General features: G+C 45.2%; 1 protein-coding gene across 1 annotated transcript; it reads right to left on the bottom strand.

Moving 5' to 3' along the window:
• Positions 1–5,931: 5,931 nt before the first annotated feature.
• On the bottom strand, positions 5,932–25,753 carry Cdc25c (cell division cycle 25C). Its single transcript, XM_032885675.1, has 14 exons — positions 25,613–25,753; positions 25,236–25,461; positions 23,624–23,718; positions 22,028–22,073; positions 19,954–19,987; positions 19,618–19,707; positions 16,828–16,926; positions 15,638–15,787; positions 11,709–11,810; positions 10,117–10,179; positions 7,892–7,990; positions 7,260–7,393; positions 6,508–6,619; positions 5,932–6,338 (listed from the first exon to the last, which is right to left on the bottom strand). Exons 2-14 carry the CDS (start codon positions 25,424–25,426, stop codon positions 6,186–6,188), a joined length of 1,368 nt encoding a protein of 455 aa, XP_032741566.1. The 5' UTR covers positions 25,427–25,461; positions 25,613–25,753; the 3' UTR covers positions 5,932–6,185.
• Positions 25,754–25,776: the final 23 nt, after the last annotated feature.

The following is a 25,776-nucleotide window of genomic DNA, read 5'->3' as shown; positions in this document are numbered from 1 at the left end:
CCATCATGGTGAGGAGCATGAAGGCAGGCAGGCAGGCAGGCAGGCAGGCAGGCAGGCAGGCAGGCAGGCAGGCATGGTGCTGCAGCAGTGACTGAGAGAACAACCAGGAGACAGTGAGCTAAATGGGGATGCGGTGGGCTTTTGAAGCCTCAAAGTCGGGCTGGAGAGATGGCTTAGTGGTCAAGAGCACTGACTGCTCTTCCAGACGTCCTGAGTTCAAATCCCAGTAGTCACATGGTGACTCACAACCATCTGTAATGAGATCTGATGCCCTCTTCTGGTGTGTCTGAAGACAGTATATAATGTACTTATATATAATAAATAAAAAATTATTTTAAAAAAAGAAAAGCCTCAAAGTCTACCCTCAGTGACACACCTCCTCCAACAAGGTCACACCTCCTAATCTTCCCATACAATCCTACCAACTGGGGACCTAATATCCAAACAAACGGGCCTATGGGGGCCATTCTTACTTAAACCACAATGACACTCAGGCTTTCTCTCCTTCCTTAGTGATCCTGGTCAGGCTTCCATAGCAAATGCTCACCTGCTGAGGCATCCTGTTCAGCCCCCTTGTCAATTTGGGGGTTTGTTTGTTTGAGTCAGGTTTCTATGTGCAACTCTAGCTATCCTGGAACTCACTCTGTAGACCAGGCTGGCCTCGAACTCAACCTGCCTCTGCTTCTGCTGTGATTAAAGGCGTGCACACCACTGCCTGATCTTGTCAGTTCCTTAAGGGTTGTCCCTCGTCCTAAGGGATTCTGTCAAATTTAAATACTAGGAGCACCAATAATCATCAATTCCATATATACATGTTTGAAGCAATTGCTTTCTTTTTTCCCAGACAGGGACTTTCAATGTAGCCATTGGCTGACCTGAAACTGGCTATGCAGACCAGGCTGGCCAAAACTTGCAAAGATTCTCTTACATCTACCTCCTGAGTGCTGAGATTATAGGCATGTATCACCTTGTCCACCTTGTGGTACTCTGGGTAATATTTGCCTGAACTGAATGAGAAATATCTTATGCCTCCCACTCTATGTTCCTAATAAGATTAGCCAGGTACTGAGCTGAGACTGATAACTACTCCATTTTTAGGCCAAAAGATTTCCATTCTTTACTACCTGACAAATATCAGGTAGTTAAGCCTACCAGTGAGAGCTATATCCCTACACAGCCTTATGCTTTTGTGTCTGCCCGTGCCCTAAACCCCTATGAGTTCTCAAGAGCCTATAAATCTAATACAAACTTAAAACGCCTGATACATTACCCACTCCCAAAGCCACATCGTCGTTGGATGAGGATTCCATAACAGCAAAATCCGTGAAGTAGGAGAGGGATACAAGCGGTGGGTAAGGGGAAAGGAATCACAATGTATTATAAGTATGTATGAAAGTCAGTGAACAAGATTTTTAGATTCTAATACTGCATAAAAACCTGAAAACAAATAAACAAAACACAAAGGGTAACTACTATTTAGTACTTGGGTGATCTTTTTTGTTTAGTGTGTGTGCATGCTCCTGAGATGTCTCAAGTAGCCCAGGTTACCTATTAATTCACTAAGTAGCCAAGGATAACCTTGAACTTCCGATGCTGTCTCCACACCCATAATACTGGATTACAGCTGTGCTCAAACCCAAGGTCTTGTGGTGAAATAGTTTGTGTGTGTGTGTGTGTGTGTGTGTGTAAATGAGTTTAGAAAATATGTAGCAAGCAGCTGCAAGCTAACTATTTCTATGAATAAACAGGCCCAATACAGTGGGAGATAAGAAATCTTGGGCTAGAAGTTGAGTACTGATTCCTCTTGCAAAGGACCCAGGTTCAGTTCCTGGGACTCACACTGTGGCTGTAACTCATTTGGGCTTCCACCAGGAGCGTGTATGGCATACACACTTATATCTGGTACTTAACACACACACAAAATAAGTCCTAGGAGACAGCTGAAGCCCACCCATCCAACACCTGCTTAGCCTGTAATGTTCAGTACCCAGCCCTTTGCTGAGTTTTACCCCGCCCACCAAGTGACAAGACACTGTGGGGAAACGCTGCCTTTTAGACAAGTACCATTTCTCACAGATAAAGTCCTAGCATTTTCCTTTTCTTCTTCAAGCCAACTGGGTACTTCTGCTTGGTCTCAGCCCCTGTGTGGGTATAACTGAGGGGCAGTGCCATCGTCCACTCTGCCCTCACTCTCTACTTTTTGAAGCCGAGCTCAAGGTTTAGTGGCAAGCAAGGTGGCATTCGTTCTGAAGGCAATTCCGAGTAGAGGCTGCTAGCTGTCTTTGAGAATACAGCAGTGCCCTCTGCTGTGAAGCTTGCATTTAACAAGAAACCAGTCTGGCCACAGGCATGGGCTACTCCACGGCTACAACCTTCTTTCCTGTGCACTTACATCAAGAATGTTAGACCATTCCAGATCTGGGAAGATTGATTTCCCCCAGTTGACTGTCTATGCTTCAGAGTGCTTTCTCCTTCCCTAATCTTGGGTCATTCGTCACTAGTACCAGAGCTGTGTATCTTCCCACACAGATGAAAGCCTGCCAACCTCAAAGGGCCCTGGAGCTCAGAACAGTCTTAAGGCTGACTGATCTCTCTTTGCACTTCTAATTTCTTCCCCCTCCCCAACCCATCCCTCCTTTTGGTTTTTGAAGACCCGTAGCTGTCCTGGAACTTGCTCTGTAGACCAGGCGGGCGGGCCTTGAACTCAGGGATCTACCTGCCTCTGTCCTGTGTGCTGGGATGAAAGACGTGGACCATCACTGTCCAGCTGAAGAGTAGGTGTTCAGTTTTGTTTTGCTGTCACGCTGGGGTTTTGCTGTGATGAACACCATGAGCAAAAGCAACTGGGTTGGAAAGGGTTTATTTCATTGTGCAACTCTCAGGTTACACTCCATCACTGAGGGAAGTCAGGGCAGGACCCAAGGCAGGAGTCTGGAGGAAGGACAGATGCAGAGGCCACGGAGGAACACTACTTACTGGCTTGCTCAGACTACTGTTATTAACCCATGCAAAACCTAGAGTGAGCTGGGCCTGCCCACATCAATCACTAATCAAGAAAATACCTGACCCTTACCTATAGGCCAATTGTGTGGAAAAACTTTCTTTTTTTTTTTTTTTTTTTTAGATTTATTTTTTATTATATATGAGTACATTTTCCTCAGACACACCAGAAAAGGGCATCAGATCCCATTACAGATGGTTGTGAGCCACCATGTGGTTTGCTGGGATTTGAACTCAGGACCTCTGGAAGAGCAGCCAGTGCTTTAACCACTGAGCCATCTCCAGCCCGGAAAAAACTTAAGATTCCTTCTTTCCATGTGACCCTAGTTTGTGTCAAGTTAACATAGAAATTAGCTGGTGAGGTGGCTCAGTGTGTCAAGGCATCGCCTCTAAGCCTGATGTCCGATTCAACTCCCAGTCAGGTGGTAAGATGGAATCCTACAAGTTACTCTCTGGTCTCCACACGAGCAACTGCCCATATATGCATTCTATATACTTTAGAATTTTAAGTGTTTTGCTTACAGGTATGTATTTGCATCAAATGTGCACCAGATGCCCCAGGACAGAAGAGGCTGTAGATACCTTGGAGCTGGAATTAAAGGTGGTTGTGAGCCACCATGTGGAGGCCTTCTGTAAGAGCATCACGTGTTCTTAAACACGAGCCACCTCCCCAGATATTTTAAAAAAAGGTAAGTCAAAGAAAAACACTCTAAGTGTCTGCCATGTGTAAGTGCCAATGGAGGCTGTAAGAAGGCGTTAGATCCTTGGAGCTGGAGCTACAGTTAGCTGTGGGCTTGTCTATGACTGTGCTGAGAATGAACTTGGGTCCTCTGGAAGAACAGCAAATACTTTTAACGGCCACGCCACCTCTCCATCCCCTTGCCATTTTAGAGCCATGGTCTTATACAGCTTACACTGGTATGTACCCAAGAATGATCTTGACTTTAATTCTCTACCTTTGTCTGCAGACTACTGGGACTAAAAGCATGGACCAGCATGCCCTTTTATGGTGCATGGAGACAAACCAGGGATTCACACACACTAGGCGAGCACTCACCAACTTAGTCATTCCAGACTGGCCTGAACTAGAGTGAAATCATTTCAAAATTTAAATGAGAAACACGGGCTGCTAAGACAGCTTAGCGGTTAAGAGCACTTGCCCTTCCCAGCACTCACATGGCAGTTCAGTCATCTTTAACTCCAGTTCCAGGAGATCTAGTGTCCTATGATGGTCTCTCCAGGCATGGAAGTGGTATGTATGGTATGTATGTATGTATGTATGTAACACACATACACATATACACACAACCACATATATACACAGGGAAAACATACACATAATCTTAAATTTAAAATAAAAAAGTTCACCACTGTCTCAGTCAGGGTTTCTATTCCTGTACAAACATCACAACCAAGAAGCAAGTTGGGGAGGAAAGGGTTTATTCAGCTCACACTTCCACATCGCTGTGCATCACCAAAGGAAGTCAGGACTGGAACTCAGACAGGGGAGGAAGCAGGAGCTGATGCAGAGGCCATGGAGGGATGTTACTTACTGGCTTGCTCAGCTTGCTTTCTTATAGAACCCAGGACCACCAGCCTAGGGACAGTACCACCTACAATGAGCTAGGCTCTCCCTGCTTGATCACTAATTGAGAAAATGCCTTACAGCTGGGTCTCATGGAGGCATTTCCTCAAGGGAGGCTCCTTTCTCTGTGATAACTCCAGCTTGTGTCAAGTTGACACACAAAGCCAGCCAGTACAGCCACAGACTTAGCCTTAGGTCCAGAGCAATTGTTACTATGTCCCAAGGTGCATCAAATTACCTGAAAAGGGAGGATCTGGTTTTCTTTTGTAATTCAGGGCCTCACAAAGCTGAGGCTGGCTTTGCACTGGCAGGGAGCTGAGTGTGACCTTGAACCACAGGGTCTGACTCACCAAGTACTCACTATAGGCACTTACTCCACACTTGGCAGACAGTTTTAAAACTCAGAATCTCAGTTCTCGCTTAAAATCTGGAGCCATGAATTAAACACGCACGCAGGAAAACACACACACACACACACACACACACACACACACACACACACAGAGGCACTCAGGCATGCACGCGCACACACACCTTAACAAATCTGCATTATGATTCTTGCAGAGGTCATGCTTCTGTTCCACTTTGAGTATATATGCTGTTGAACCATGGACCGTGTGTGTGTATGTGTAGGTCAGGATAACCTTAGGTGTTGGTCTTCGTCTTCCCCTTACTTAAGACATGATCTCTTCTGTGGGTCAGGTTACCTGGCCTAAGAGTTCCCACGGTTCTGTCCCCAGCTCCCTTCTCATGGTAAGGACTAGGATTACTGATTACAGTAGAGTGGTCAGCTTTATATTAGCTTCCTAGGTTTGGGACCCAACCCTCATGCAACCTTCACACAGCCAATGATCCATCCCCCCAGACTGACTATTTCCTAACTGTTCATAGTGTATAAGCTCTGCCTCAGTCAGGGCTCTTGTGAACAGACGAGCCCTTAAAGGAGCCTCCTCTCATGACTGCTCTCCTCATGCACATCCTCCAGGCAGAGCCTGGGTTCCCAGCCACTTCGATTTTACTCTCCCATTTGAGTAGAGGTTGAAAAGGGAAGAAAACACAAAGAGGGTCAGCAATGTTCTTGAAAAACCATGGGGTTGGGGATTTAGCTCAGGGGTAGAGCGCTTGCCTAGGAAGCGCAAGGCCCTGGGTTCGGGCCCCCGCCCCGAAAAAAAAAACCAAAAAAAAAAAAAAAAAAGAAAAACCAGAGGCCCGTGCAAAGGAACTGCTTGGCTATAGCGGGACATGGAGAACTCTATGAACCTCTAAAGCCATGCAGCCCTCTCTGCTCATCATCGAGGATCCAGCCAGCAGCTCCACAGGAACCAAGCCCGTTCAGGAGGGCTTCAGCACATGACAGGCTGTGGCTCACACACATCTCGAGGTTTTTGTTTAATGGGCTTGCTGTTTGCTTTGTTTTGCATGTAGACCAGACTGGCCTCAAACTCAAAGATCCTCCTGCCTTTGCCTCCGTAGTGCTGGGACTAAAGGCCCTTGCAGCATGCCCGGCTATGCATGTGTTTGCAGATACAATTATAGGCTTAGCAACATGGACGAGGACCCCTGTTCAGGGCTGTAGTGTCTTCACTGCCACCGTCAGTCACTATTGAGGGCTCACATTCTTCACCAGGAGGGCAATCTGTTCCCGCAGCTGCCGCTCCCCTTCCTGGGCTTTGCTCTGGCTGCGCCAGCTCAGCAGCTCGGCCTGGTGGTCCTGGTGAAGCATAGGACAGTAGCCCTGGGGTTCACACAGCTCCTGAAAGGTAGGGGACAAAGATTTCTCAGACTCCGGAGCTCTGCCTACTCAGGAGAAGAGATGCTCACTGAGGCTGAGGAACAGGTTTTCTCTCAGGCGGCTTCCAGCCCCTGGAGACTGCACACTGAAGCCCCTCCCGCCATGTCTGAGACCTTCCACATCCTTTTACCATATATTCTGGAAAGAAATCTCTGTAGCCCCCTCTGAGGATATACAGCTCGGGGTAGTATAATGCCGGATACTGGTTCAGAGCCCTGTCTTTTTCTCTCAGAGAACGGCACCTGTAAGGAAAGTCCAAGATGGGTCGGATGAAGGAGGCAAAGTCAGGACTCTATGGTCCTTCAGTGGGAGGGAGGGAGGGAGGGAAAGAACAGCTTCCTGAGTGCTGGGATTAGGGACATGGAATACCACATCTGGATCTTTTTTGAGGCGGGGTCTCTAGCCCAGGCTGATCTAGAACCCAGGATGACCTTAATTTCTCATTTTCCCACTTGTGTATCCCTGAAACACCAGGACTCCCTCACTTTTCTTTTTTTTTTTTTTTTTTTTTTCCGGAGCTGGGGACCAAACCCAGGGCCTTGTGCTTGCTAGGGCAAGCGCTCTACCACTGAGCTAAATCTCCAACCCTTCCCCCACTTTTCTGTGTTGGGATTATAGGTGTGTATAGCTATGCCCACTTTTATGCAACACTGGGGATCAAACCCAAGGAGTTTCTATTCCAGGCAAGCGCTCTGCCAGCTGAGCTACATCTTCAGTGCCCAGTGCTTTAGCGCTCAAACTTTTGAATTGTAGGAGCGCCTCCCTTCAGTCACCCTAGCGCCCATCGAATTGCAGTGGAAGGCATTCGTTCAGGCTCATCTCTGTCCAAACTGAAGTGCCAAATCTCACTCAAGGTCTGTTCCCATCATCGCAGACACTCACATTCGGGGGCCTCTCTCTGAGGAGAATTCACAGAGGAACACAATGATGACTCTCTTCTGGGTGTCCTCAGGGACAACAGGCTTCTTCAGAAAGAACTCGTATAGTTCCTTCTGACTGTACAGGTTTAAGGCTCCCTGCAGAAAAGAATGTTAGCAAGTATTCCTCAAGGACTTGGGTACAGTCAGTACTCGGGAATGACTGGGATACTTTTCTGGGACATTGAGGCCAGAAAAAACAGGCAACAAGGAGTTCCAGGTTAAGAACCCAAGCCTCCCTCTGTACCTACGCCAGGATTTGTCAGTTTGGTGTGTAGCTGCTCAATAAATATTCACAGAACAGAGCCACCCAGAGTACAGGATAAACCACGAGAGCTGTTTATGAACATTAAATGTTTGCAAAGTACTTCCTGGTTCCTGGATTTTAGGTTTCATAGGTTCCCACAGGAAAGAGGGAGACTGTCAAGAAGGGAAAGGGGTTGCTCAAGGTACACAGGATGACAATGGGAATAAGGGCTTCCTTTGATGGGGTCTGAATGTATCAATCATCTCTGTCCTAGTGCTAGAGTTCACGGACTTTGCCCTCACACTCTTCTCTGCAGCCTCTCCTTTCCCATGCCCACGATGTAACCTCACCAGGATGTGTCCTCCCAGGTACTCATACGGATAACGGCAATCAATGACATAAAACCTCTCGATCACACTCTGGAACTTCCCAGACAGCAATGCAGCCACCTGCACACAAAGAATGATTAAATATCCTGTTCACCTTTGCTCTGAGAGAGGAGCCACACAGCTCCTTCTAGCAATATTTCCATTAGTCACCCAGAATCGCACTATATGTACAACCTCCAAACTTAGCCTGTATTTGCTGTAACAGGGCAGTGGAGTAAGCCTAACCCCACATGAGCGTCACGTGGAAATGGCCTGTGCAGACGACCCAAATGGCCGATACTGAGGGTGTCTATTAGAAGAAAGCATGACTAAGACCAGCCTCTCAGGTGACAGCTAAGGAGTAGAGCAGTAGCAGAGGTTAGACAACCCAATGTAAGAGGACATGAGGGACAGTTCCCTAGTCACCAAGTCCCGAAGAATAAACTTGTCCAGCCTTTCAAGAAAGAACTTTGTAAGGACATACAAAATACATGGAATTATATTTCCTATTTTAAAATCTTTGTTTTGTGAGATAAAGTCTTAAGTAGCCCGACTGTCCTCAAACTCACTATGTACCAGAGGATGGCTCTGAATTCTTGATCCTCCTGGCCCCAACTCCTAACTGCTGGGATTCTGAGCACGTACCACCGTGCCCAGTTTCTAACCCCTTAAGTAAAAGTACACAAATTGATTCTCATCTTAGCAATGTCTTAGGATACTGAAATGTTACAAACCACTCAAACATTCACTAAGAGGGTTTAGTTAAACATTGCATATTCTGGTATAACAGATTTCATAGCTATTAAGACAACATAGACTTTTTGTTTTTGAGATAGGACTTCTTTGTGTAGCCCTGGCTGTCCTGGATCTGTTCTGTAGACCAGGCTGGCCTCAAACTCACAGAATCCGACATCCTCTCACTCCCAAGAGCCAGGATTAAAAGTATGTGGGGCCACCACCACCTGACCTTTTTCCTTGACACTAGACCTCACTATGTAGCCCTGGCTGGCCTCATCTCGGATGCTTTTGATTATCTCACCAAATTAACCGCAACACTACAAGTTCGTTACTTCATTTTTTATAAGCTGGGTGGGCGGATCTCAATAATCACAACCAGTCTGGTCTACACTGTAAGTTCCAGGCCAGATTCTGTCTGAAGGAGGAGAGTAGGAGGCTGGAGTACCTCAGGTGGTACAGTACACACACCAAGCCTATTCCCCTACCCTGCAACACTGCCAGCCCTCCTTATATTAGGTGCGGTGCCACCTGCTCATAATCCCAGCCCTCCTTATATCAGGTGCAGTGCCACCTGCTCATAATCCCAGCACTCCTTATATCAGGTGTGGTGCCACCTGCTCATAATCCCAGCACTCAGGAAGTCGAGGCAGAAGGCACACACTCTGAGATCATTAGCCATCTCAAATACACTGTGATTTACAGCCAGTCAGGATGAAGGAGAATCAGACACTCTGTCTCAAGAGGAGAGTCATCGTGTGTGTGTGTGTGTGTGTGTGTGTAGAGAGAGAGAAAAAGACAGAAGCAGAGGGAGAGAGAGACAGAGGGGAGGGAAGGAGGAAAGGAGAGAGAGAGAAGAGAGGAGGGAGAGAGAGAATTAACATATAAATCAGGATTCGTAGCTGCTGAGAACCCAACTGAGTGATTTTTTTCTTTTTATATTTTCCTTCCCTTCTCTCCTTTATCTACAATAATACATCATCTGTTTAACGAAAAAAAAATTTTAAGCCTTATTTTATATATATATGAGTGCTCTATCTGCACACCTGCATGTCAGAGGAGGGCATCAGATCCCATTACAGATGGTTGTGAGCCACCACGTGGTTGCTAGGAACTGAACTAAGGACCTCTAGACAAGCATCTGGTGCTTTTAACTGCTGAGCCATCTCTCCGTCCCCTTAACTAAAAACTTTAAAAAGATAGAAATTGGAACTGGGCAGTGGTGGTGCACACCTTTAACCCCAATACTTGGGAGGCAAAGGCAGACTGATCTCTGAGTTCAAGGCCAGCTTGGTCTACAGAATGAGTTCCAGGACAGTCAGGGCTACACCGAGAGACCCTGTCTACAAAAGAAAGAATAGAAAGGAGCCTTCAATACAGCTCCAGTTGAGTAAGGGCCCAGGGGAGTGGGCGGAGTGAAAGAGTTCTGATGATATGATCTAACCAGGTACCATCTCCAGAAACATGCTCACCGTGTCCGGGCTGATATACTTCAGATCCTGGTGTTTCCCTGGCACTGTTGGCAGCACACACGCCTACAAAGAAGCAAGACTGAAATAACTGCAGGAACTTCCCACCCAAGCATCACAACAGACACTCCCAAACTGCCTTTTCCAAGCGATTCTTTTCTTGTTCATTTTTTTTTTTTTATTTGATTTCTCAGTGTAGCCCTGGCTTTCCTGACTAGCTCTGTAGACCAGACTGTCCTTGAACTCCGAGATCTGCCTGCCTCTGCCTCCTAAGTGTTTGTATTAAAGGCAAGCATGTCTGGCTACATCTTTTTTATTTCTTTAGTGGTGAAATGAGGGGCTAGAGACCTCTGTAGTGGTTAAGAGCTCTTGCTGCTCTTTTGAAGGACCAGTGTTCACGTCTCAGCACCTCATTACAGCTCACTTGCCCATACATATATTCAAAGAGCTGGAGAAATGGCTCATAACCATCTGTAATGGGATCTGATTCCCTCTTCCAATGTGCACTCATATATCTGTGTGTGTGTGTGTGTGTGTGTGTGTGTGTGTGTGTGTGTGTGTGTGTGTGTGTGTGTGAAAACAAGTCTTTTTACTATTGTTGTTAATGATAACATGGTGAGGCTGGGTAAACTGGGTAAACAGTTGGTAAATCATGCACGTTTGAGGACCTATGTTTGATCCTTGCATGCACAAATAAACCTAGGTAGGATGGCATGCATTAGTAACCCCGAGCTGGAGAAGCGTGGGCACGAGGATCCCTGGGGCTGCTGGCCAGCCAGTCTAGTTTACCTCAAACCCTAGGTCCCAGTGAGACCCTGTCTCAAAGTACAAGGTGACAGCTCCTGAGGAGCTCCATCCGAGGCTGACCTATGGTGTCCACAAGCATTTACACACTGAAGCACACGTAGCACCCCACATACCCCAAACCAAGAGTAAAAGTGCAAGCACATCAGAATACCTCCACAATCCTGGCAGCTGGGCGGTTGATGCAGAAAGATCCTGAGCTATGAAATACTATCTTTAAAAAACAGGACCACAGGACCAGAGATAGGACCCCTTGGTGAGGTGCTTGCCACCAAGCCTGAAAACTTGAGTTCAATCCCCAGGACCTACACAGTAAATGGAGAAAACCAACTCCCACAAGCTTTCCTTTTGTATTATAATATGATCACACACACACACACACACACACACACACACACACACACACACACACACACACACACATTCTCATGCACACACACACTTATTCTAAAAAATAAATGCACTCTACTACTGTGTCTTATCTGGTGAGACATACAAAGGAACACAGAAACACAAAACCTCGACAGACCCACAGTGGGTAAGAGGCTTTCTTGTTGCTGCTGCTGCAGGGTGGAGGAAACAAAACTCACTTGTTTGTGTGTATTTGTGTAGAAAAGTCTAAAAATACATACAAAAAATAATTTTTCTGGTTGATAAGGTTTGGGATAAATGGTATCATTTTCTACCATTTTTTTTTAATTAACCAACATACACACACACACACACACACGAGGGGGCGAGGAAAGGAGGGAAAAGGGGAGGAAGAGGCAGAGATGTACAACCAAACTCACCTTTGAGAAATCACCAGTCAGATGCTCTGAGTCAGAATCTTCCTCCTCCATCTCAATGGCATCCATGCCACAGAGAGGGACCGTCTTCTTCAGACTTAAGCCCTGAAAAAACAAAACTCCCACTTACTCCCAGTTCTCATGCTAAACATGTAAAGAACTAGACGGGCAAGATGGCTCAGTAAAAAAGATACTTGCTGGGTCCTGGCGATCTGAGTTCAATTCCCAGAACCTATATAAATGCATAAATGTGGAAGGGAAAGCCAATCCCTAAAACTGTTCTCTGACCTCCATATACACGTGCATGCCTACACACACACACACACACACACACACACACACACACACACACACACACACACACACACACACACCTAAATGCACATACATATAAATAAAATAAAAATCTAAAAGAAGTTTTAAATAAGTGTAACTTTGTTAGGTGATGAACCACAGCGGGGCAGGTCCTTGAATCTAGGTATAAAACTGTCCTGTCTGAACATTATGTAGACTGGGTAAAGCTCAAGGGCTCAGCAGTTACCTAACGTCTGCTAGGACCTGCGTTCAACTGACCAGTGTCAAGACATTCTTTACACGCCCGGCATGTTGGTACACACGTGTGATTCCAGCATTTAGAATTAGAATGCCAAGGCCAATCAGGGCTACATAATAAGGCTCTGCCTTAAAAACAGCAGTAAAGGTGACACTCCAGAGAGAAATGTGCCTTTCTCCCTCCCCACCCCATGACAGGGACTGAACTGGGGACCTCCTGTATGAGATGGATCTTCTCTTTGTACATGTGAGTGCTCCTGGGGTGGAGGCCAGAGGTCAACGCTGGTGTCATTTCTCAGAAGTCGTCCTCCTTGGGTTTTGCAAAGAAGTCTGGGACCTGCTGACTAGGCAAGGGTGGCCAGCCTCTCGTGGCTGCATCCCCAGCACTGGGATTGTAAGGGTTACCACATCTGGCTTTTCATGTGGGTACTGAGGCTGGCGGTGGGGCCCCCATGCTTACACAGTAAGTGCTTTACCAGTTGAGCTATCTTTTTTTTTTAAAGATTTATTTCATTTTTGTTTTATGTATATTTTGCCTAAATGTAAGTATGTGCACCATGTTTGTGCCTGCTGATCACAGAGGCTAGAAGTGGTGATCAGATTCCTTGAAACTGGAGTTACCGGTAGTTGTGAACCACCAGTGTAGGTGCTAGGAACCAAACCTGTATCCTCCTGAAGAACAGCCAGTGCTCTTAACCACAGAGCCTTATCTCCAGGCCAAACGGAACTCTCTTTCTAGCCCACGAGATCCTCTCTAAGTTATGACTGTTTTGGCTGTAGTAACAGCTCACCCTGGTACAGAATGCTCTCTGAATGTGGTCCCTCATCGGTTATTATTGACAATAATAAAGTAGGGCTGCAGAGATGGCTCAGTGGTTAAAAGCACTTGCTGCTCTCACATGGTGGCTTACCACAGCCTGTAACTGCAGCTCCAGCAGATCTGACACAATCTTCTAGCCTACACAGATAGTTACACAGACACATAAATAAAAGTTACAAACTGTTTTTAAGTTTTTCTTTTTCTTTCTTTCTTCTCTTTTTTTTTTTGGGGGGGGGGGGTCAGGAGGAGAAGAGAAGGTTTCACTATGTATCCCTCCCTGGCTGGGCTGGAACTATGTAGACCAGGCTAGTCTCCAGCTCATTCTGCCTCTACTACCCAAATGCTGATATTAAAAGCATGTGCTATCACTCCTAGCCAAAAAAAAAAACAAAAACAAAAAAAAAAACCCAAACCTATTTTATTATATTTCACAAACAAAAAAATTGTAAACATTCAAGATATACAATAAAAATCAATGTTCTTCATCAGACATTGCTCCCCTGTGTTTACACACACACTCACACACACCACATAACACACACACACACACACACACACACACACACACACACACGAGAGAGACAGAGAGAGAGAGAGAGACAGACGGACAGCAGAGGGGTGAGAGGAGAACCTGTTTTACTTCAGGGAGAAGCAGAGACTGAGTTGGGCACTACTATGTCGCCAGGCTGGCCTTGAATTTGGACGCTCTTGCCTCAGCTTCCTGAGTGCTGGAATTCCACAAACTGCTCTTAATACTTTACCAAATGGACCTCGATTCTATGAAAGGTTTATCGTGTTCTCCATTTCATTTTTTTGCACGTGTATTCATGTAATCCATCTGCATGTGTGTATGTTTGCAAATGTGTGTGGAGGTCCGAGGTGAACACCAGGAGTCACTCCTCTTCCTAGTCACTAAGGCAGAGCCTGTCAACTGAACTTGCTGGTAAGGTTAAGTCTAGCTAGGCAGCGTGCTCCACTCCCCCTCTGCGGGCTTCGCCTTTCTAGAGCTGATTACTGGTGGGCCCATGCAGCATTTAGGTGGACTCTGAAGACCTGAAGTGGGCCTTCTGCTTAAGTAACCCGTGCTCTCTGAGCTGAGCCTCCTGCCCAGCCCTGCTGTCCAACTTAACAGGGAAAGTCCAAGTTTGCAGTAGTCTGGCAAATAGTCTGCACTAGTAGTGGGCAAGAGCTGGAGCCCACAGCTAACTCCACGAGACCACACCTGCCTTGTGTGGAACCAGGCATTCCTGTCACCCCGAGTAACTTCAAGCTTGAACTCTCCTGCCTTAATGGACCAAGTGCAAGCATTCTCAGTATGAACCAACTGCCAAGGCTGGCAAATCACTTATTTCTAATTCTCACACCTCCATCAGTCAGCTCTGTGCCCTTCACAACTCCCTCCATTTAAATGAATGCATTTAAAGCCATCTTTGTGCACCTTGTTTTCAAACAAGCAAAGCTGACTCACAAGTGCTAAACACCTCAGAAACTACCTCTGGTGCCATCACACACCGACAAGGCACACACAGCTTCAGACCGTCTCCCTGTGCCTCGGAAGACACTGGCAAGAACCTGCTAGGTTATTCCAGCCAACTGCTTTGATAGTGACTAAAATTCCTGACCAAAACTTCTCACCCAGTAACAGGATGATCTCCATGGTGATAAGACACTGTCTGTCAGGTATCTCTTCAGAGTCTAAAGATTTTTCTTTTCTTTTTTTTAAGTAAAAAAAAAAAAAAAATTTGAACTGAAACCATGGTCATCTGGAAGAGCAGGGCTCGCTACTGCAGTCATCTCTCCAACCCCATTGTCCTTGCTGAGACCAGGTCGTACTACGGAATCAAGGTTGGCCTTTAGTTCCCAGCCCTCTGCCCCCACCTACAAAGCAAAGGAATTACAGGTATGCATCACCAGGAAGACTCTGCCCCTTTGTTTGTTTTGTTTCGTCACAGCCCTAGTCCAACAGGCAAACAATATTGTTTACTTAAGATCAAGTGCAGAAGTCATGCCTGTAACCCTAGCACCTGGGAGGCGGAAGGAAGAGGGTTTCCAAGAGTTTCAAGGCAGCCTAGGCTACCACAGTGAATTCCAGAACTGCCTTGGCTACAAGTGAGCTCCAGGACAGCCTGGGCCTCACCGTGAGACCCAACCTCAAACCAACAAACTAAATGAAAAGTTAAAGTTGGTATGGTAGTACAGAACTTCACACTTATAATCCTAGTATTCAAGAGGTTAAGACAGAAGATGGTCATTCAAAGCCACTCAAGCCTAAACAGCAATGTCAACTGCCTGGACTACACAATTAGACCCTAATTTTTTAAGAAAAGAGAAAACAAAAACAATAACAAAAATCCAAAAGCCACTGAGATGATTCAGCTTGTGAGGCCTGATGACCGAGTTTGATGCTTGGACCCATAAGGTAGGAGAGAACTAACTTTCACTAATTGTCCTCTGACCACCACATATATGCCATGCGTGTGCATGCACACACAGAAACAGACACATGCATGAGCAAATGCAAAAGAAAGGTTGAAAACTGAAAAGTAACAGAACACTAAACCTTGGTATCGTGGTCTTCCAGGGAACACTCCATTGGGTCTTCTGAAATCCCTTCTTGGTCTCCTAGCTTGAGATTTTTACTCAGTTTTGGAACTGTAGTAATGGGACTGCCCAGATTCTTCATTTCACTTTCCAGCAAGATTCCATTTTCCTGTCAAGTATACTGACAAGATTAAAACCCAGTATGAAAGCATGTCTACAATCCCACTAATCCAGGGGCTGACATAAAAGAATCCGGAGTCTCAGGCAAGCCTGAGCTACACATTCAAATTCTGACTCAATAAGAGAAAAAAGAAATGAAATTTAAAATATTAGAAAAAATAAGAAATCCTTACCTTATTCAGAACTCATACATCATGTACAAAGACTGACTCAAAATATAGCAGCAATATAAATGTACGAATTAAACTGTACAACCCTTAGAATAAGCTGCGTGCAGAGGCAGAAACCTACAGGACTCAGGAGACAGAGGAGGAGGAGGAGACAGAAGAAGAAGAGGATGAGAAGGAAGAAGAAAAGAAGGGAGAGGAGGAAGAGAAGGAAGAAGAAAGAGGATGAAGAAGAGGAGAAGGGAGAGGAGGAGGAGGGAGAGGAGGAGGAGAGGAGGAAGAAGAAAAGAGGGGGAGGGAGGGGAGGAGGAGGAAGAGGAGAGGAGGAGGAGGAGGAGAAGGGAAGAAGAGGAGATGGAGGAGGAAGAGAAGGGAGGGAGGGGAGGAAGAAGAAGAGGAGGAGGAGGAGGAGATGGAGGAGGAGAGAAGGGAGAGAAGGAGGAAGGGAGAGAGGAGGAGGAGGAGAGGAGGGAGAAAGAGAGGAGGAGGAGAGGAGGAGGCCAGAAGAAAGGAGTTCAAGGCTGAGCCGAGCAGAGGAAAGATTTCAAAACCAGAGAGAGACACTGTGGCGCATGCTTGTTAACCTAACACCTAGTCTGAGAAAGCTTGGGCTTGAGGACAACCTGGACTACAGAGTAAGACCTTACCTGAAATCCCCAAAAGGAAAGGAAAGGAAAAGAAGGAACCAAAGGCTAAGAAAAATCCCCCCCCCCCGCAGTTTAAACACCCAAAATGGTCAGAGACACATAGCTCCTCTATGCTTGAGTTTACCATCCCCACCCTCTTCTCAGCTAAGGCAGCTTAGGAAAAGTCAACCAGGAGCCCAAGATACTTCCGCCACCACTTGATGATAGTAACTCACCAGCTCACAGAGAGGAGAAGCCAGAGGATCGCCAGGCTTTTTTTGAAGCCTCGGGGTCCTAGGTGCCTCCCATTCCAATGTTTTAAAAGTGGTGTTTATCTGCACAAGAAACACCTGCATCAACCAGCTGGAGGAAGAGAAGCAATGCTGTCTGCCAAAACTATCTATCTGATCAAACCATGAGTAACTCTCATGAAACACATAAGCGTAAACATTAAATCGTATCTGTATCAATAACGCTGTGGATTTGATGTCTGACGCAGATTTGCTTTGGAGGACACAAATTCTATCATCAGAAGCAATGGACAGGGATGAAAGAAAGTGTGCATGGGAGGGGTCTGCAGCCTTATCTGAGATATTGATTGTTTTTAAAGTTTGTTTACTTTATGTATATGAGCTTTGTTCACGTATATGTATGTACCATGTGTGCCCCTGGTCCCCACAGAGGCCAGAGGACACTAGACCCTGGAGCTAGACTTACAGATGGTGCTGAACCTCCATGTGGGTGATGGGAATGCATCCTCTGGAAAAGCATAAGTGCTTTTAACCACTGAACCCCGGGATGGTGACATTTTAAAGAGTGACTAACGGGGAGATTAAAACAGCAATAACAGGGATAGGAAGATGATTGAGCTGACAAAGGCACGTGACACGAAGCCTGACAGTTTGCATTCGATCCCTGGAACTGAAGTGGTAGAAGGAACAGAAGGAACGAACAGACTCAAAGAGGTCACTTGTCCTTTGACCTCTATGGGCACATGAGCACACAAATATACACAGAGACACAGAGACACACGCACACAATAAATAAATGCAGTAAAAAATATTTTAAGAGGCAGAGGTAGTGGGGTTGGGGGATTTAGCTCAGTGGTAGAGCGCTTGCCCTAGCAAGCACAAGGCCCTGGGTTCAGTCCCCAGCTCCAAAAAAAAAAAATAAATAAATAAATAAAATAAATTAAAAAAAAAAAGAGGCAGAGGTAGTAGTAATTTTTAAAATTTGATTATAAAAAGCTAAAAACAGGCATATCTTCTCTAGTATAAGAAAAGAATAAAATATTGGGGGCTAGATATGGTTCAGTGGTTAAGAGCACGTGTTATTCTTAGAGACGATCCAGGATCAATTTCCAGCACCCACATGGTGGCCAGCAAGCACCTGCAACAGTTCCAGAAAGTCCAGTGACCCCTTCCAGCTCTGTGGGCACCGCACTAATGTGGTGCACAGAAACACACACAGGCAAAACTCATACATACAAAATAAAAATACATGAATCTGGAAGAAAAAAGAAAGCAGCTACAGCATGCACACCAATCTAGGGGAGGATCAGAAGACAGAAGATGGCAAGACAAGCAGCTTAGATGACGGATTAAAGAATCACCGTAGTGGGGTTGGGGATTTAGCTCAGTGGTAGAGAGCTTGCCTAGAAAGCACAAGGCCCTGGGTTCGATCCTCAGCTACGAAAAATAGAAAGAAAAAAAAAAAAGAATCACCGTAGTGAGTGGGCAGCTCAGCAAAGGGCACTTTCACCTCGGTCGGGATGGTGTAAAGCCGATATTAAAAGGACCATTAGGTAGTGTCAAAAGAGTTAGACCAAGGAGAGATCAGACAAAGTAATATGGGCCTGCTAGTGCACATCTGTACTCCCACCTAAGAGGCTGAGGCAGAACCTCAAGTTCAGGTCACAACTTAATTCACATTCTGTCTCAAAATAAAAAGCGAAAGGAGGCCAGACATAGAGCCAGTCCAGTGACACAGTGTTTGCTGAAGCCTTCCATGCAATCCCAAAGTTTAGCTTTGCCTGCGAGTGAAGGCCTATAACACCAGTCACTTGGGAAGCCTGGGTAACTGGGCCCTGTTTGTTTGTTATTTAATGTAAATTGGTGTTTTGCCTGTATGTATGTCTATGTGAGGTTGTGAGTTACAGACAGTTTTGAGCTGCCATGTGGGTGCTGGGAATTGAACCCAGGTTTTTATTTTATTTTATTTTATTTTTTTTTCGGAGCTGGGAACCGAACCCAGGGCCTTGCGGTTGCTAGGCAAGCGCTCTACCACTGAGCTAAATCCCCAACCCTGAACCCAGGTTTTTGAGAAGAGCAGTTAATGCTCTTAACCACTGAGCCATCTCTCCAGCCCCATGGACTCTGTCTTAAAAACATGCACAAGGGGGGTTGGGGATTTAGCTCAGCGGTAGAGCGCTTGCCTAGCGAGCGCAAGGCCCTGGGTTCGGTCCCCAGCTCCGAAAAAAAAAAACAAAAAACAAAAACAACAACAACAACAACAACAACAACAACAACAAAAAAAAAACATGCACAAAAAGTGAGCTGTAGAGTGCTTGCCTGGCATTGCCCTAGGGCTATACAGTGCTCCATCCTCAGGAATACAAGACAAAGAAACAAAAAAGTACAGAGGCAGGAGTACAGCGTAGTGACGTCAGAGGGCTGCTTGAATGAGGACTACACTCAATACTTAGCAATAAAAGCACAAAAAACCCCAAAGAATTTGCAAACATATTATGTTAGGTATATTCTCACAAAGCAAAGTGATTTAGGGCTAGCAAGATGGTCAGTGGGAGACAGTGCTTGGTGGGAAAGAGACCTAATGACCTTGATTCCACCCCTGGACCCAGAAGCAAAGGCCAGTACTGGTTCCCAGCAGCCCTCACAGGAGCCTGCACTCATGCACAGCACGATGAAGACTTCCCAACAGTTATGTACACGACAGTAAAGTGAGTGAGATCTAAGCGGATAAACTGAACATAACCGACAGCTCGCATTTCAGGAAGCAATACTCACATTTTCTTTATTTGCAGATGTGCTACACTTTGCATCCTTCCTTCTGTGGCCATGATCCAAAGCATTTGGAGTACTACAGAGAAGCTGTGCCTAAAAGACATTGTCTACAGGAAGCACCCAGCAGGCACGGCCACATGGCCAGCTGGCTCTGCCTCCCTCCCACCCGAGACAAACCAAAGTCAAGAAGGAAAATCTAGACTTGGTGACACATGCCTCTAGTCTAAGTGCTCAACAGTCGTTCTAGCCCAGCTAGCCAAACACAGTGAGGCTCTCTCTTAAAAGAAAGGCAAAGAGAAAGAAAGGGAGGGAGGGAGGGAGGGAGGGAGGTCTACTTACTGGGATGCCTTTCATAAGGTCCTGGTGAAAATCCCTGAACAAAAACAAGCACTAGTCAGCTAATCACCACATACACCTTGGTTCTTCAGTGGCTGGGGGCTCCCCAGTTCCTTCTGCTTAAGGGGCCCCAGTCTTCGTGATTCTATGTGTCTTCCAACAATATTTGGGATATCTAAGACTTAGTGGTGTCCTGGGGGAAAGGCCCTCAATTCACCAGCCTAACTCTACAAGATAAACATGCACCAAAGGGGAGTTTGTCTTACATCTTTTGTTCCAGTTTCAGTGCTAGGGATGGAACCTAGAGCCTTGTACAAGCTAGGTGAACATTCGCCAAAGGGCGCCTCCCACTCTTGGCTTACATTTTTTTTTTTTTAATTTCTTCTTCCCTCCCAAATTTTTATCTAGTCTGTACAAAACAGGCTATTCACATTTTGAAAGAGTTGGAGTCAAATCAGTTTTTACTCTATGTATACCCCCTGGCTAACTACTTTAAGATCTCCAGAAGAGACTTCATGATAGCTCTAACAACAAACATAAAATGTCTAGTATGTGCAAGATACATGTTTTGTTTTATTTCCTTCTTTTTTGGGGTGGGGATGGAGGTGGGAGATGGCATTAAGGTAGGGTCTCACACAGCCCAGGCTGGCCTCAGGCTTTTTATGTAGCTAAGGCTGGCCTTGACTTTCTGATTCTCATGCCTCTCCCACCTGAGTCCTGGGATTACAGATGCAAACCATATTACCTGGTTCTTGTTGGCTATGTTTTTATTTCTGGCTTAGGTGGTGTTTTGCTTTGTTTGAGACAACGTCCCACGTAGTCCACCTCTCATTTTTACTTAGTCTTTGCAATAGCTGTTCTTTTTTTTTCTTTTCTTTTCTTTTTTTTCGGAGCTGGGGACCGAACCCAGGGCCTTGCGCTTGCTAGGCAAGCGCTCTACCACTGAGCTGAATCCCCAACCCGCAATAGCTGTCCTTAATAAGTGCTTTTGTCACCTCATATGAATAAAGAAAGTGCAAGAAACTGGGGGTCTGGGGTTGGGGATTTAGCTCAGTGGTAGAGTGTTTGCCTAGAGGCGCAATGCCCCTGGGTTCAGTCCCAGCTCTGAAAAAAAAAAAAAAAAAAAAAAAAAAAACTGGGGTCTGAGCTGGAGAGATGGCTCAGTGGTTAAGAGCACTGACTGCTCTTCCAAAGGTCCTCAGTTCAATTCCCAGCAATCACATGGTGGCTCACAACCATCTATAATGGGATCCAATGCCCTCTTCTGGTGTGTCTGAAGACAGCAACAGTGTACTTATAATAAATAAATAATAAATCTTAAAAAACAAAAACAAAAAAAACCCCCAAAAAACTGTGGGTCCCAGTATGAAATAGTAAGCCACCAAAACCCAGACAGACTCATTTTCCACCCATATCCTTAGCCACTAAAATACAGCACTTCTCACGTGCAAAGAGAAGCCCTAACGTGAGTGCAGGGCACCATTTCCTTCATGTAAATGCAAGGTAGGGGCTGGGGATTTAGCTCAGCGGTAGAGCGCTTGCCTAGCAAGCGAAAGGCCCTGGGTTCGGTCCCCAGCTCCGGGGAAAAAAAAACAAAAAAACAAAAAAAACAAGGTATTTCCAGGAATGCTGGTTTAAAATAGTCTAGATTTCACAATACTATTTAGAACTGGAAAACTTAAAAGCTGTCAATTGAGAATGGAGCCCTCCAAGTTCACTATTATCCAAAGTCCTTTTTTTTTTTTTTTTTTTTAAATATTGGGGAAAAAAACCCCCACCAAACTTTCTTTTTCTTTTTTTAAAGATTTTATTTATTCCATGTATGTGAGTCCACTGTCACTGTCTTTGGACACACCAGAAGAAGGCATCAGATCCCATTACAGATGGTTGTGAGCCACCGTGTGGTTGCTGGGATTTGAACTCAGGTCCTTTGGAAGAGCAGTCAGTGCTCTTAACCGCTGAGCCATCTCCCAGCCCCCCAAAGTCCTTTATAGTGTGCAGAGCCCACACAGGGTAACACCCCTGTGGTCCATACAGAAAGGCTACAGCATGCAGACCATTTAGCAGCAGAACTTACTTGCCAGGTAAGTGAATATCCTGAGGTCCTGAGGAGTCCAAGGAACCTGCAATCAGATATGAAGACTCACAGGCTGGGGATAGAAGAATCATAGCTTACTTGGTAGTGTTTGCCCGGCATGCACAAAGCCCTGGCTTCAATCCTTACCTCTGTAAAAACATGGAGGCACACATCGGTTTCCCATAGTTTGTTACCTGACCACACACTAGCAATAAATATTTTTGTTGTTTGTTTGGTTTTTCAAAACAGTTTCTCTGTGCAGCTCTGGGTATCCTGCTTGGTAAACCAGATGGTAAACCAGGATGGCCTTGAATTCACAGAGATCTCCCTATCTCTTCATCTAGAGTGCTGGGATTAAAGGCGTACACCACCACCGCCCAGCTAATAAATAATTTTTTTTAAAACATTAACTGAGCCAGAGAGATGGCTCAGAGAGGACCCAGGTTTGGTTTCCAGCACCCACTGGTGCTGCCCAACCATTTTTAACTCTAGGTCCCAGGGAATCTGATCCCTTTTAGCTTCTTCAGGCCCCAAGTACACATTAAGCATACGTGCAGTCACTATACATGTAAGAATAAGTAAGCCTCATTTTACCATCAAGGTAAAATTAGGTAGATCAGAAGTTCAAAGGCTACACAGTGAGTTTGAAGCTACACAAGATACTGTCTCAGGCCCCCAACTTCTCCCCTCCCCAAGAAAACAAACAGAAAAGAAAATGGTTACCTACGAAATCGGAAATTAAGAATAAATGGTAGAATGGTTTACTAGCAAAGCTTTTTGTTTTAGACAAAGGGGAAAAAAGACAAGAGATAGTGTTGACAACACACACACACACACACGTGCATACATACACAAGTAATTTCTTTTTCTTTTATATGTGGAAGGTACTAAGGATTGAAGGTAGGGCCTTGTATTTTTATGCCAGTTTCTTTGCTTCTACTGAGATTAATTAAATTGGGATACAACAATAATGATAATGATAAATGATAAAAACTTTACTTTCATTCCCAACACTACACAGTCAACAAAACATATTCCTTCTTCTTCTATTACTGATATTTTCTCCTTCCATTCATCATTTAACTAAAAAAAAAATTCTTACCTCAAAATTCCTAGTTTTAGGCAGTGTTCTCTCAGGGTTTTGGTACACAGTGGCCCTGGCTGGCCTCAGCCTGCCAAGGGCTGGATCTATATAAGCGAACATACTATGTAGTATTGTTCACGTTCTCCATCTTCCATTTCTAGCGTGGTTCTCTGAAAAGTTATTTTTCCTTAAGTTGTAACTTTAGCCTTAAAGGTTGAGCCATCTCTGCAGCCCAAGAGATGGTTTAGCAGTTAGGTGCATGCACTTGCTGCTCTTAAAGGGCCCGGCATCCACACGGTGCCTGCTGCTCATTTCCCGGCATCCTGTGGAGCTCACAACAGTCTGTGACTCCTGTTCCAGAAGACCTAGTTCTTCTGGCCTCTGCCAGCACCAGGCACACATGTAGGGCACATACACATATGCGTGCAAAACATTCATACACAGAAGAAATTAATAAATATAACTTTTAGGTTAAAAGCTAGGTTTTTTTTTTTTAAAGACTATACCCCTACCGTTTTCCTCAATGTCAGCAGAAGTAGAAAGGTGAGAAGCAGACACCTCTCCATTGCTAAGACTCGAAAGGTCAAGGCAACATTTTGGGGTTCCTCTGTTGAGACATAAGAATATATCAAGATTCCCATTAGGGTATACTATCCTTAAAAGGTAGAAACCAGCTGGAGAAATGGTTCAGTGGTTAAGAGCATTGACTGCTCTTCCAGAGGTCCTCAGTTCAAATCCCAGCAACCACATGATGGCTCACAACTCATATGTGATGAGATCTGATGCCCTCTTCTGGTGTGTCTGAAGACAGGGGCTCAGTAAGTAATATAATTCCTAGCTGGTGTGGTGCCAAATACCTGTAATCCTAGCAGTTGTACTCATATAAAATAAATAAATAAATCTTTAAAAAAAAAAAGAGAGAGGAGAGAGAGAGAGAGACCATGCCTTTATCTGAATCTCTCTCAATTACTATCACAAAAAAACTAAACAGTATCCAAACAGATCAGCTCAGACTGGATTGAGAAGAAACCCCTCCCCCAAAACACACACATACACACTTTTTCTCTATTTCAATAGTGTGAACCTCGCTTCCTTTTCACTAATATACTGAGATAGGATTTATTTGATGACAATCTAAAAGGATCACTTTTAAGAATTTTTACCACATTTTATTTATGGTGTGAACACGTGCTTGTGTGTGAAGGTTAGAAGACTGCTTGCAATAGACAGGGGCCCTAGCTCAGGCCATCAGGCTTGGTGATGGTGCCTTTATGCTGAGCCAGCCATCTTACCTGGCCAGTGAATAGAATCTTACCTCCGACTGTCTAGCCTGTTCACCCTGAACACATAAACTCAAATTTCTCCCTGGAATCTCTACTCCTCAAATACTTGTTTGCTAATGAGGTGTAAAGACAGCATTACCAGAATTTAAAGTATGACACTAACACTGATACAATTTAAGTGACAACTCCTATAACACACTAATAGAGCTTTTACAATTTTTCCTACACAGCACATCAAGTCCCACATTACAGGGAAAGATTATTCCTGGTAAGAAAGAGAATTAATTTTTTTTCTTCTTGTTATTTGTTTGTTTGCAATAGGGTGTCACGCTATATACAGCCCACTAGTTGTCCTGGAATTCACTACTAGTAGCCCAGGCTGGCCGCCAACCTACTGATCATCCCTTTCTCAGCCTGCAGAATGGTGAGATCACAAACCAAGCCCCATTTAGAAAGAGAATTTTTGGTTGTTTGTTACATAGAAAGGAAGCCCAAGACTCAGAGTCATATAGTTCATCCAGGTCATAGTTGAGACTCAGACCCTGAGCCTTGAAACAGGATAATTCAGCAAACAAACTTGTTCATAAAATCAAAGATAAGGTGTAAAAATAGAAATTAATTTACACACTGAAGAGATGGTTCAGTGATTAAGATCATGATGTTCTTCCCCCCACTCACAACCACCTGTAACTTCGGGGATATAATGCCTCTGACCTCTGAGGGCACCTACAAGCACAAACATGTTCCCATATGCTGACTACACACACACACACACACACACACACACACACACACACACACACCTAAATTAACAGTAAATCTTTTTTAAAAATTAATTTACCCGGACAGAAGGCTTAGGTTTGCCGAGTCATGGAGTTTGTCACCCGGAGATTCGGGGAAATCTGAACCAACGGTAAAAGAAGCGTTTCTCTCCAAAAGTAGGTGTAACATCTTCCTTTGTTTGGACCTAAAACTGGGTGCTGAGACATAACTCCCCTCTTCACTTGCAGATGGGAAAGGTACTGTAGACATGACCTCAGCGTCTTCACCGAGCGAGGTGGAGCTATCTAGGAGAAGAACACTCCAGAGAGTCAACACTTCCTCTCTCCACCCTTTTCAGTGCCCGGCTGAGCACGGGTGGAGGAGCATCCCCGTAGGATGAAGTATAATCTCCTGGAATATTATATTACATTGCAGTTGCTCAGGGCGAAAACTTACAGACTTCCGGCAAGCTCAGGACTTCAAAGGTGGAATGCAGAGAAGACTGGCTTGATCCGGACCACCCACTTTCACGTTCTTGACCAGAAGAAACGGATCTAACAAAACAAGGCTATTCGGACCTCCGGTCCCGAATGAACCCTGCAGGGACAATCGGGTATCCG

This window comes from Rattus rattus, chromosome 15 (assembly GCF_011064425.1).
Source record: "Rattus rattus isolate New Zealand chromosome 15, Rrattus_CSIRO_v1, whole genome shotgun sequence".
In the NCBI taxonomy this organism is placed as follows: Eukaryota; Metazoa; Chordata; class Mammalia; order Rodentia; family Muridae; genus Rattus; species Rattus rattus.
Note: the sequence above shows the minus strand (reverse complement) of the source record. Positions and strands in the feature narration are given on the sequence as shown.